The sequence below is a fragment of the Piliocolobus tephrosceles genome, chromosome 5, assembly GCF_002776525.5.
Source record: "Piliocolobus tephrosceles isolate RC106 chromosome 5, ASM277652v3, whole genome shotgun sequence".
In the NCBI taxonomy this organism is placed as follows: Eukaryota; Metazoa; Chordata; class Mammalia; order Primates; family Cercopithecidae; genus Piliocolobus; species Piliocolobus tephrosceles.
In genome coordinates, this window is record NC_045438.1 from 99,289,458 (window position 1) to 99,303,991 (window position 14,534).

At 36.2% G+C, this 14,534-nt stretch overlaps 1 protein-coding gene across 1 annotated transcript in view; it reads right to left on the reverse strand.

Annotated features, from left to right (window-relative positions):
- Positions 1–14,534, reverse strand: part of KCNQ5 (potassium voltage-gated channel subfamily Q member 5) — a 579,251-nt gene that overhangs the window by 174,334 nt on the left and 390,383 nt on the right. Inside the window, exon 3 of the mRNA XM_031935624.1 lies at positions 4,578–4,704. Coding sequence (XP_031791484.1) covers positions 4,578–4,704 — 127 coding nt within the window. The remainder of the gene's footprint in view (positions 1–4,577; positions 4,705–14,534) is intronic.

Genomic DNA, 14,534 nt, shown 5'->3' on the forward strand with positions numbered 1-14,534 from the left:
AATACAATACAATACAATACAATACAATACAATACAATACAATACAATACATAGGGACATTACAGAACTTACGTAGAATTAAATAAGACCATATTTATAAAACGCTTAGAGTAGTACCTAATATATAGTAGTTCTCAGTAAATATCAGCTATTATTAACTAGAGCGATTAAAATTGTTTTAATGTTTTTGTGATCAGTCAATCCAACAGGTTTTAATTGTCCTCAGATGGTCCAGTTAATCACATGGAAGGAATCTATGTGCACTGAGGGAGTTTGAACACTTAGAAGTAAAAAGTCACAGAAGAGCGTATGACTAATAGAAAATAAGTGAAATAATATAATTTCTACTAAAGGGGAAAAGGGAGTAGAAGGTATAGAAAATAATGTCACTCAAGAGTAAGTCTCTTGGAACAAAAGATAGAGAAGACAGAAACAGAAAAATGATGTCTCAAATCAATTTAGAACACAGTGGCAGTTTTGGGAGTCTGTGATCTAACTTTTGAACACATTAGCAGCTTAAGTTGCCTTTTAATAAGATGAAATCATAGGTATATTAGAGTAGCCTCAGCCATCTGGTTGATTTAATAAAGGCTTCAATTTTATTTTATCCACGTAGGATAAAATAAAATTTTATTTTATGCCTCTTTTGTCCTCTTGTGGAAATAATTACACTGAAAATAAACTGTTAAAATAACAATAAGAAATCAACTTACACTTAGCATCAAATACAGATCCAAGACTAATAACAGGCTGGTATTTTCTCACTGAGACTCCCTGCAAGACTGAAAAATATGGCCCTGTTATATCTGTCTTTGGAAAGCGTCACCAAGGAATCTAAAAAAAACACTGTGAGAAGTAATTTGTTGGCTTCCTGACACATCAGGCTCATTATTGGTGATCCGAATTTCAGCCTTTGGTCTATCTGCAATTTTTGGGTAGGTCAGTAATGAAAGCTAGAAAAAAGAATGACTATGAAATCAGTCTTAGAGGTTATTCACAAATTCTTTATCCAACGTTATTGGGTGAGTGTTTTGTGTTTTCACATAGAGAAATCATAAAGCAGCCTGTCCAGGTAAATGAAGGGCAGCTTGGGTGGTCATCCCAAAACACATTTGACTGTCCAAATCAGCAATGCAGCAATTAGTGCTCATAGCTCTAGACAAGTTATTATGACAGAAGAGTCTTAGAAGAGACATAAAAATTGAACAGATAGATATGAGGAAGAATTTTATATTCGAGATAAGATTTTACCAATTTTCAAAGCAAATGCTTAAAACCAAGCAGAGATAAATCAATATACAGTAGTAATGAAAGAAAGTACCTAATTAAAAAGAGTTAAATAGATTTGTTTCTTCCCTTATGTTACAATTGTTTAAAATACGTTTTCCAAACACAAATATGTAATGATTTTATGATTTGTGAAATCAATGAACTTTTGAAATGCTCTCGGTTTTGGCTAGGGTGCAGAGGTAAAGAAGGTGGGCAGTTCAGAAGGGGACATGCTAAAATCTTTAGGAATTAGTCCATAAAACCTCTATCAATTGGGCCTTTGTCAAAAGGGTGCAATACTACATGAGACTTGTTAGCTGACCACTGTAGCAGCTTCAGTCTGTTTCCAATTGGAAAGAAAAACATTGGTGTGCTTACGGAAAGCATTTCCCAGGTTGAAGGCACAGTCAGTCTACCACAATCTTTTCTATGTTCTTTTCTCGAATGCTCAAGACTTCTAAAAATATTTGGGTGTGTACTTGGCATATTCAGAGTAATCAAATCTTACAAATATATGAAGTTTTGAGAGGTTTTAGCTACATTTCTAAACATCCATTCAGAAGTTATCATGGACAGATAAGAGATGCTATTCCTTTTTTCATTTTGTCACAGTAAATTAGGTTGAACAAGCGGACTACAGTGTTCACTTTAGTATTTTACCGGTTACATCAAGCATTTTTATGAACCTGTTGGACAGGCCTAGAAATAGTCTCAATAGTCATCTGGTACAGCTTGCTGCCTTTAGGAAGATGATGTTTGATTCTTTAGTGTAGGTTAAATTTTACCGACCTCATACTGATAAGTAAGCCACATTTGAGCATGCTTCACTATAACATCCATTCAGCTGGACCATGGGTCAAACATGTACATTTAATACAAGATTAAAAAAATTCATAGTTATCCTAATTATAAGTACAAATGTAGACTTTGTTCTAATGGGGATTCATTATATATATTTATCCATGAAATTTTCTTCCAAAGCAATTAATTTACTAGAGGTAAAATATCTAAATAAAGAAAAGGTCTGAAAGGTTAACAAAACTGCAATTATGCCTAAACCATGTCATACTAGTACTTTTTTGAGATAGGGTCTTACTCTTTTTACTCAGGCTGGAGTGTAGTGGCAGGAACATGGCTCACTGCAGCCTCAAACTCCTGGGCTCAAGTGATCCTCCAGTCTCAGCCTTCTGAGTAACTGGGACTACAGGTTCGTGTCACCATGCCCGGCTAAGTTTTAAATTTTTGTAGAGACAGGGTCTTTCCATCCCAGGCTGGTCTTAAACTCGTGGGCTCAAGTGATCTGCCTTCCTCAGCCTTCCAAAGGGCTGGGATTACAGGCAGGAGTGACTGCGCCAGGCATCATACTACATTTTAAAGGTCACTATTGATAGGTCTAAAGGCAAGTAAGATTACAGATAACATAACACCATTTTTAGAACTACATGTTATATCAAGACCTTCAAGGAGCTGAGACAGGAAGACAAAGACTAAAGGACTAAGATGTGTTGACGTATCCATAGCCGAAAACAGCTATCAAAAGGCAGCAGGCATCTGGGAAAAAGCTTTCTTTTTTGCATGGAGGCCAGAGATACATTGGCATTGCTTCTGGAATTGGAACAAAGCCAATTTTTAATTGGTTTTAAAATCTGGAATGAAACATTTTTCCAGTCATCCATGAACTGACCTTATCCTGTAGAAGTTGAGTGAATCTTGGCTAACCATCTGCCTTGTGAATTGTTTTGTTTGGGCCCCTTATGGGACAGAAAGTACTTGTTGTGCAGTAGTTTCACATCAAGTTACAGTCCTTTGTAATGCTGCCTGAGTAGAGAATTTGGAGAGAAAAAACCATCTCCAGGGAGAAAAATCTAATGCCTTCACTAATATGCCTTGGGGCTTTATGAACCTGCAAGGCTTGGAGTTACCACCTACTTTGCTCCATACGTTAGCATGATGGCTTCCAAAAAGAAGTAAAGCTTATTATTGGAGAGGATAGACAGCTGGACAAACAGGCTGCATTCATGAGGGCCAAACAAGGTATTTTAAGATAGATTTCACTTAGAATTCCACTAGATTCACTATTGTAACACCAATGTCTCATACACAGCCACATTTCCATAAATTCTGGTTTAGTAAGTGGAGACTTTTGAGATGTGCATACTATGAAAGAAGTATGGAATAAAGGATTCTTCTTAACAGTGTCCATGGATGGTGATACACTTTCTTCCTTAAATCCACTCTGCCCCCACCATAGGGAACAGGAGTAAGGGAGGAAACTAAGAAGATCACTCAACAATTCCTGACTCCTAAAACAAAACAGAAAACCTATGCTAGCTGAAGAAGATAGCCTAAACTATTTTGTAAATTAAAAACCTACTTTTTCAGGTTGAAAATAGTTGAAATAAACAAGTCTCATCAAGAATTTGCAGTATTTGGGTTTGAATGGCTGCCTAAGAAGCGAGAAAGACAAAAAAGCAAGAAAGCCAAATTTAGCTGCTGAATAATAATGATAATAATAGCTTTTACATATAGACTTTTCAATTTTATAATACTTTTAAATATTACTTGGAAATGCCAGATCTTAATTCCAGAATGCTCTATGGCATCTTCATTAGGAAGTACAATTTCAAGCTGGAACCCAGGTGAATGATGTCTCTCAGAAACCATAGCAGCTAGGGAGGTGCAGAGATGTGCTATGTATTTGAGTATTTTGGGTTGGAGGGTAGAGGACTCATATTTTAGGGTGTAGAGCACTTTGTCCAGTCTACAGTTAGCAATGCATTAAGTAAACCATACTTATAATCATTCTTGAAGAATGTTAATTGATATGCATTACCAGTACCAATGTATTGCCATCTATTCCAGCTGATCCAGAGCATAACCTGGTGTCATATTGTAGAGCAAAAGGGTTTTTTATACTCACTGAAATCAATGTTCCCCTAAATCAGGGCAACACTGGAGAACCATGTATTCCCATATAAGTTAATTGATATAAGTGGGTATTCTAGAGCCAGATTGCCTGGCTAAAATTCCAGCTCTACCATTTAGTAGCTGTATGAATTCAGCAACTAACTCAGCCTCTCTTCACCTCAAATTCTTCAACTGTAAAATGGGGATAATAAAAATATCTACCTCATAATGCTGTGGAGTCAACATTAAATGAGTCAACATTTTCAAAACACGAGTGCCTGGTCCATGATAAGTACTCCATGGATGTTAGCTTTTAATATTAATCAAATATTGCAAAACAGGAGATAGAAGAAAAGAATGTTGGTGTCATCAGTCCAGGTATCTGAGACTTTGATATTCACCTATAACACAGAAGGGCTTTCGAGCAAACCTCAGTCTTCCTTGCCATCCTCTATACCGACAACAGCAACCCGCAGACCAGATTCGAATGATGAACTCCAAACCAAAGACGACAATCATCACGAACTCCTAAAATATCAGATAAGACATATCAGAGAGAAGCATTATGGAGCAAACCACAGTAAGAAGCTCTATGAATATTTTTGGACATTTAGGCACTTTGTCTAAAGGATCTAGTTGTTAATATCTAAAGTTAAGAACATTTCCTTTCTCCAAATCAAACTAAATCTGAAGAGCATTTGAACCTCATACTGTCTGCATTTCCTATCATGGAATGCTCTTCCTTTTCAAGTCACTAATACTTTGCAAATTTGGGAGTCAGTTTCAATACTAAATGTGCAGGCTGAATAATGGCTCTCTCTCGTCTGGAATTTATAGTGTAGCTGACTTTAGCTACTCAGTAAAAGTAGTGAAATATCCGAAATAAAATAGCGAATCCTGAAATATAATGGCAAGTTTTACAGAAAATAGAGCTTCATTTTGCTGCAAGGAGTGACATAATCTCTAAATCTTCGAGAGTTGTTCTCAGAGAAAAAGAAGCAAATATTTAGAAGTATACTGAATTCTTTCGTTACAGTGTCAAAATCTCCTTAAAAAACAGTAGGTTTCAAAAGTATTACAGTGTGAGACACATATCCTTTGCGAGAAATGAGACCCTGAATCCTTCTGATCTGAAGCTTGTTAATTATTATGCTGCCCTTTGGCAAGAGCTGCCTAGAAAACAACACCTGCTCCAGGAAAATGACTGAGATTATTTAGGAAGAGTTGTGAGTTAACCCTGGGGAAAGGCCAGCTAAAGTGGCTCATTAAACAGTCAGTGATAGAATGCAAAACCAAATGGAATTTGTAAAATGAAAGCATTTCTGGAGCAAGCTTAGCACGGTCATCTTGTTGTCCCTATAGGGACAGGCACTTAATTTATCAAAATTGTTTTTCCTTTAAAAATAATTCCCTTTCTTGTTTTAAAACAAGGGTTGATTCAACATTTATAATGTAGAACAATATTTGTAGATTTTTATCATAATAGCTTAATTGTAAAAGTAATATATTATCTTTATTAAAACTTCCAAACATCACAGAAATAGAAAGCAGAGAAAGTAAACATTCTAACCTACTCCCCACTCTCCCATTCTACTCGCAGGATAAAAACTGTTACCAAATTTATAAAAGTGGCATTTTTGTTGCAAATTTCAGGCAAATGTCTGTTTCTTTAGTTAGAGCATGGGATGATATGCTGCACTTTTGAAAGGACTAGTAGAGCTATCATTCTATCCTTCTTTCATTTTGCACTAAGAAATCCACAAATATTTCTCACGATGGGAAATAAATATCCAATATCATCACTGCTTACTCACTGTTATTCAAAACTACTTATAGGATAAACCTTCAAAGATGACTTTATGCAGATAACCAAAACGAGGGTCAACATACACTCATTAATAATCCAAAGGTTTTGTCTGGTTTTGGCTTTGTTTTGGTTTTGAATGTATATCTGGCTAGTTGAGTCTGTTCATTTATTAAGGTATCTAAAGTGCCAGATCATTTGTTGTTAATCCAGCACATCTTTCCAAATACAGAAAACATACTCAAGCCCAAAATGCCCATGTAGTTGTGCCTGTGCCCAACTTAGGTTAAATGGCAGATCCACTTTTTAATCCCTGCCCCTAATTCCTACTTTTGCCAGGACATTTGGAACGCCAGTTGTGAGTACTCATATTATAAGGGATCCCAAGAAAATCCCAAATGTGGCATGTGTCCCCGAACACTACTGTGTAGTAATTTTTGTTTTTCATGGAAACAGATGACACCAGTACGTCCCCTGTTCTTAACAAATGACAGATGCCCATTGTTCTTAGGTATGTCAAGGTCACTGCACTATTCCTATGTTGCAGTAAGGCAGGATAAATTACATTTACAAGTTCTTTATTCAAGCCCTATTGTTCAGAAATATTGTTTACTGCTTTTTTTTAAAGGAATTGAGGGAAAAATGACAGGAGAGTCTCAAAATTCATAAAGCAAAACTGATAGGGTTGAAAGGAAAAATAGACAAATGTTAAGTCATATTTGGGGACTTCATCACCACACCTTATCCTTGCTCAGAACTATGGGCATAGAACTACTAGAAAGAAATTTAACAAGTATGTGAACTATTTGAACAACGCATTCAACCTACAGGATCTGACAGATACGAGACATTTCACCTAACATCAGCAGAATACACATTTTAAAAAAGCATCCATGCACATTTATTAAGATAGATTATGTTCTGGGTCATAAACAAATTTCAACAAGTTTAAAAGAATAAAATCAGACAGAATGTGTTCTCAAGCCACAGTGTAATAAAACTAGAAATCAGTAACAGAAAGACAAGCAAATCTCTAAACATGTGGAAATTAAACAATATTCTTCTCAGTAATCCATTGGTCAAAGAGAAAGTCTCAAAAAATTAAAAAAATATTGAACTGAATGAAAATAAAAAATGACATAACAAAATATGTAGGATGCAGTAAAAGCAGTGCTGAGAGGAAAATTTACAGCACTAAATGCTTACATTATAGATGAAGAAAGGTCTCATATTAATAATCTTAGTTCCTACCTCAAGAAATTGGAAAATAAACCCAAAGGAAGAAGACAGAAGGAAATAATATAGAAAAGAGCATAAATTAATGAAACTGAACACAGGAAAACAATATGGAAAATCCATGAAACAAAAAAGTAGTTCCCTGAGAAAATTAACAAAGTTGATAAATCTCTTTCTTGAAAGCTGACAAAAGTCCCCAATGTCAGGAATGTAATAGGGGATATCACTACAGTTTCTATAGCCACTGAAAAAATGAAGGAGTACTATGAGTAACTTTATGCACATACACTTGATAGCTTAGAAGAAATGGACCAAATACTTTAAAACTACAAGCTACCAAAACTCAACAAAGAAGAAACAGACAATCTAGGTAGCCCTATAACCTCTAAAGCAATTGAATTGATAGTTAAAATCTCCCCAAACAGAAATGTCCAGGCCAAATGGTTTCACTGGAAAAATCAACCAGACATTTAAATAAGAATATATCATTTTCACACAATTTCTCCCAGAAAATAGAGGAGAAAAAACTTCCTCAATCTTTTTATGAAGTCGGTATTACCCTGACACCAAAACCAGACAAAGACAATAAAACGAAGCAAAACAAAAACTACATACCAATATATATCATAAACTTAGACACATAAATCCTCAACAAAATATTAGCAAATATTTTTGCTAGTCAATCAGTCAATATATAGGCAAGTGGGATTTATTCCAGGTATGCAAGCCTAGCTCAATAGTTAAACTCAATCAATATAATGCATTATATAATAAAGCTAAAGAAAAAAATATAACCATATAAATTGATGAAGAAATAGCATTTGACAAAATCCAACACCCATTTATGATTTAAAAAACTCTCAGCAAGTTAGGAAAAGAGGTTTAACAGTTTAATTAGATAAATAGCATTTACAACAAACCTAACGTCATACTTAATAGTGAAAGACTGAATGCTTTTCCCTAATATTAAGAACAACCAAGATGTGTATTTTCATCACTCTTATTCAAGATAGTATTGTAAGTTATATTAATAGTTGCTGCAATAAACCAAATACAAGAAAAAAAAGGCATGCAGTTTGGAAAGGTAAACATAAAATGGTCTCTATTTACAAATGACATGACTGTCTACAGAAAAATTCAAAGGAGTCTACGAAGACACTCTTGAAACGAGTGAGTTCACTAAGGCTGCACGATATATGATCAATGTAAAAAATGAATCATTTCTTTATACTAACAATGATCATATGGAAATGAAAATTGAAACAATATTATTTATAATAATTCCAAATAAAAATAAAACATAAATATCCACTTAGAAAAACACATACAGTTTATGTGCATTGAGATTACAAAATGCAGATAAAGGAAATCAGAGAAGACCTAAATAAGTGAGGAGAAACACCGTGTTTATGAATTGGAAGACTCAACATAGTAAAGATGTCAATTCTTCCCGAATTGATCTGCAGGTCTAATAAAATTGCTGTCAAAATCTCAGCAATTTTTTTGGGGGGGTAGATACAAACTTATTTTAAAATTTATATGGAAATGCACAGGACCTGGAATAACTAAAGCAATGCTGTCAAAGAAGAATAAAACAAGATCAATCACTTTACCTGACATTAACGCCTATTATTATAGCTCCAGTAATCAAGACTGTGGATTGGTGGAGGGATAGACATATAGAACATATAGACATATAGAACAGTGAACAGAATGGAGAATTCAGAACTAGACCCACACAAATATGCTCAATTGATTTGTTTTAAAGGTGCAAAAGCATTTCAATGGATGAAGAAGCGCCCTCAACAAATGATGCTGGAAAAATTGAACTTCTATAGGCAAAAAAGTGGACCTTAATCTATACTTCCTATCTTATGAAAATCACTTAAAAATGGACCATGGGTTTAAAAATTAAACATAAAATAATAAAATTTGTAGTAAAAAAAAATGGAGACGGCTGGGGGCGGTGGCTCACGCCTGTAATCCCAGCACTTTGGGAGGCTGAGGCGGGCGGATCATGAGGTCAGGAGATCGAGACCATCCTGGCTGACACGGTGAAACTCTGTCTCTACTAAAAATACAAAAAATTAGCCAGGCGCGGTGGTGGGTGCCTGTAGTCCCAGCTATTCGGGAGGCTGAGGCAGGAGAATGGCGTGAACCCGGGAGGCGGAGCTTGCAGTGAGCCGAGATCGTGCCACTGCACTCCAGCCTGGGCGACAGAGTGAGACTCTGCCACACACAAAAAAAATTGGAGACATTTTTAGGATTTGGACTAAGCAAAGAGTTCTTAGTCATGACATCAAAAGCAGAAGTTATAAAAGGAAAAAATGAGAAACTGGACTCTATCAAAAGTAAAAACTTACTCCATGAGAGCCCAGATACTAAGGATGAAAAGACAAGCCATAGACTGGGAGAAAACGTTTGTAAACCACATATCTGACAAAGGACTAATATCTAAAATATATAAAGAAACCTTAAAATTCAACAGTAAAAAACCAAAACCTCAATTAGAAAATTGGCAAAGATATAAACAGGATATTCATAAAAGAGGACATACATAAAAGAGGTTACATATATGGCAAAGAAGCACATGAAGAGATATTTGACATCATTAGCCATCAGAAAAATGCAAATTAGATCACAATGATATCACTACACAGCAAGCAGAATGTATAAAATAAAAAATAGTGGCAAAAAATAGTGACAACACAAAATGCTAGGGAGGATGCCGAGAAACCGGACCATTCAAACACTGCTGATGGGAATGTGAAACAGTATAGTCCCTCTGAGCATGGTAGTTTCTTATAAAATTGGACATATAGTTACCATATGACTCAGCAATTGTACTCTTGGGCATTCATGTCAGAGACATGAAAACTTATGTTTGTACAACAACCTGTACATGAATGTTCACAGCAGAATTATTCATAATGACCAGACCCCAAAAACAGCCCAGATATCCTTCACCATGGGAATGGTTAAACAAGCTCTGTTGCCTCCATACCATGGAATGCTACTCAATAATAAAAATGAATCAACTATCGATACACAGAGTAACATAAATTAATTGCCAGGGAATTATGTTGAGCACAAAAAAAGCCAGTCTTGAAAAGTTATACACTGTATTATTCCATTTATATAACATTTTTGAAATAAAAACATTTCAGATACGGAGAACAGATTAGTGGTTGCTGGCGTCAGGCTGGGGAAGGGAAGAGGTGTGCAAGTGTGAAGGAGAAGGTGGATGTGATTAGAAAGGGGCAACTTTTTGGTTTTCTCTTCTTGTTCATGATTCAAATGCACATACAGTGAAGCCAAACACATCTGTGATATAATCTCAATCCAAATAACAGTTTTTTGCAGAATATGACAATCTGGCTCTAAACTATACATGGTGGAAAGTCATATGTTTAAAGATAAGGATAGCAATGTTCAAACACTGTTAGCTTCCATCCTCTTATAAGAAAAGGAAATGAATGGACTGGAAACACCCAAGTTCCTGAACAAGAAATATAAACATTCAAATTATTCAAGTAAATGTAATAAAAGCTCAAAATAAATATTTTCCAGTGTGAAAAAAAAAAAAAAAAAAAAAAAAAAAAAAAAAAAAGAAAGGGGCAACTTGAGAGATCCTCATTACAATGGAATTGTCCAATATCTTGACTGTTGTGTTAGATATACTAATCTCTGCATGTGATAAAACTGTACAGAGCTAATACCGCCCCCCCGACCACAAATGTATTCAAGTAAAACTGGAGAAATCTGAATGAGATTTGTGAGCTGTATCAATATTATTATCCTGGTTGTGATATTATACTATAGTTTCACAAAATGTTACCTTTTTGGGAAATTGGGTAAAGTATACACAGGATATGTCTACTATATCTTACAATGGCATGTGAATCTACAATTATCTCAATAACAATTTACATTAAAAAAAAGCAATTACCAGCAATCTAGACAATGGGATAGATTCATAAGAGGAAAATTGTTCTTCTTCAAATCCAGATGCTGGGTCTGATCTCACTGTGTTTTGTTTAGAGGTACTCTTTAAATCCCCCTTTGGATGGGGTCTCACTGTTTTATTTTCATATGAGTTGAAAATATAAAAATTTGTTACATTCAGTTGAAATTATTTAAATTAGGGATGGTTCTTCTGACCCTTGCTGGGTAAGCCATGAGACAAGTTCTGGTGCCTTTGCCGCTGTAACTCAGGATAAAGCAGTTCATTTTCTCTTGCTTGATTTTAGTTGAAATAAAATGCTCGCTATTTACTGAAATGGCAGCTGAAGAGATTAGTGAATAATATTCAGAATATTTGACTTATCTGGAGGAAAGCTGTAGTGGAAATTTGATGTTATTAACAATGGTCCCGTCCTTCCTTATTGAAGCCCCTAGAAGCTTGGCTTTGATAGCTCTTTACAAAAGCAAAGGCAATCAATGTTTATTATTTTTATCACTTACCTTGCAGGAGTTACAGTGTTTCCTCATTTGTCCTCACATAATTTTGGTAAAACATAGAAGACCTTTCTTATTTTTCTTAAATGATAAGGATATTAAGAAGCCTAAGAGGCAGTGGTGGCTGGGCGCGGTGGCTCACGCCTGTAATCCCAGCACTTTGGGAGGCCAAGGTGGGCAGATCATGAGGTTAGGAGATCGAGACCATCCTAGCTAACACAGTGAAACCCCGTCTCTACTAAAAATACAAAAAATTAGCTAGGCGTGGTGGTGGGCACCTGTAGTCTCAGGTACTGAGGACTGCAGGCGGCTGAGGCAGGAGAATGGCGTGAACCCAGGAGGTGGAGCTTGCAGTGAGCCGAGATCTCGCTGCTGCACTCCAGCCTGGGCGACAGAGCGAGACTCTGTTAAAAAAAAAAAAAAAAAAAGGCAGTGCAGTGCTAGAGCTAGTCCTGAATTTTATCTACAATATATTTTGAGAATACCAATCCATATTAACCCTCTTTTCCAGACATTAAAGAAGCCTCTTCGTATGTCATACCTGAGAACTGTGATTCAATTTAATTGATATATATAACTTTGCTGTACCATCTGAGGTTTAAATTATGTTCTTGCAGTTATTTTGTTTTTAGCTACTTAAAATTGTTTTAGGCAGATTGATTTTTTGGGTACAAATTCACAATGCTTAAAAACTCATGTTCCAGTTGTTTTCTCATTAATTAACAGCACTGTTCATTAAAACACAGTGACCTTTGTCTAATCTACAAGCTGTCTTCTGTGACCATTAGTATTTTCTGGTTTTATGCCATCAAATAGCATTTTCGTGAAGATGAAATGCCGACATTATAAACCCTGTGACATTTGCACCAATTCTTGAAGAGCTGTGGCTAATTAGACATACATAATTAGAACTATTGCTTTTATTCAGAATATCAACATAATCAATTCCCAGCTATTTTTGTTCCTTTTTGTGTGTGTGCATATACTTAAAGTAACATAGGGCTAGCAGATTAGCATGCCTCTTTACATAATCCCTGCAGGGAAAGAATTTGTGACGTAAACTGCATCGTAAAACGCAAAAAAAGAAGGCATCAGTCAGAAGGATTGCAGTTATAATTCTATGTAATGTGGAAAATTCTACTAGTATAACACATATTAGGGGAATGAAATTAAGATCCAGTGACGGCTCCAAACTTAAATCAAAATGTGGAAATATACAAAAGTAAATTATCTTCCAGAATTTTGTCTCTTTGGAGAGCAGAAAAATATCCTAAAAACATGCTGACTAGCCATAACTTACAGAATATCACATACCATCATCAATCTAGCTAGCTTTCAAACTTCTCCTTACTTTTTGGGAAGGTATATTAGTGTATTGGAAGAGAATTTGAGGGAATGAATGTTTTTACCAAAGGGACTAATTTGACTTGGAGTTGAGGACACATGGATATTTACAGAATCATTGCTGCACAGAGGTGGTTGTGAGAGCATGACAGAACTTCACTAAGTTGGCTAGCAGACACTTCGTGGGGTGGGTATGGGGAGAAGGGGGTCATAGAGGTGGAAGTGGGGTGGAGATAGGGGAAATTAGATTAAGGTGTGAAGGGGTATGGATGCTTCCTGCCTTGGAGAAAAATGACTGAGGTTGTTTTGACAGACTGTCACTGCGGCTAGCCTCATTGACTGGAGGTCTTAGGAAGATATGATAGATGAATTTGAGTAGCTCCAGCAAAATCTAGTGTCTTAGGAGGTCTTCCCCCTTGGGATTAGTTGATTCCTGAATTTTCTTTATAAATGATTTATCCATTCAAGTTTTTCACACCTGTTAATATGTAAATCTGCTCCTGAAAAGTAACTCATTCAATCATACCTAAATAACAACGTTCATTTATCCCAGAGGTTCTTCAGAAGATCATAGGGAAGGCAATAGTTTGAAAATGCCCCATTTCAAATGACTGATTGACACTTTGTTACTAAGGAAGGATCAAGGCTGGTTTTTATCAGGTATTAAGGCCATGAGTTGAGACCATATGGGCTGGAGGCAGGAAGTGGGTGCCCCCTTCTTGGGGAAGAGTTGGGAACAGCAGGACATTCCTGGTTTACCCCTAGCTGCCTACCTGGAGTGGCCCTGTGCATCCCAGTTACTAGTTGGGATGCCACGATGAGAGGACTTTTGTCCTCCCTTGTAGTGATTTTAGATCCTTAGGGATGGGTTGGCTCTTAGCAGCTATAATGCCTGCCTAGCATGAGCAGCCACCCAGATGATCCCTTCTGTGTTTACGTTTTATGTTCTGTAAGTCACATCTGCAACAGGGCACAGGATGTCTTAGGCTTTCCCCTTCACCTGCCACAGGTGAAGTCTGCCCATGGGACCAAGCTGAAGTGGTGCCGTTTGTGGAGGAGCCTCGCTGAGGTGTTTTTGGTTGTCCATCCTCCCCCATCCGAAACCTATTTATACCTTAATTGGTTTGAGGTTTCTATTTGGGCGTGTCTGCATGCCCAAATGATTCATGTCTGAATCTTAAACACCAAGCTGGAAACATTGAAAATGGCTTGCTGCACCTTGAACTGGACCCAGATACCTATTCTGTTATGATTTTGTAAAATAATCACAAATTAACCAATTCAACTTAGAATCAAAGCTGAATGTCCTGAATCAGATCAAAATGGAAACACTAAAAGAGTCTCCAAAATGAATGAAATCAAACCAAGTTTTCATTTGATTCAAATTGCTAATTTGTCTACTTCTCACTAATCTAGAGGCTTTTCTTCCTCTTAAGAACTACACCAACATGGCACATGTATACATATGTAACAAACCTGCACGTTATGCACATGTACCCTAGAACTTAAAGTATAA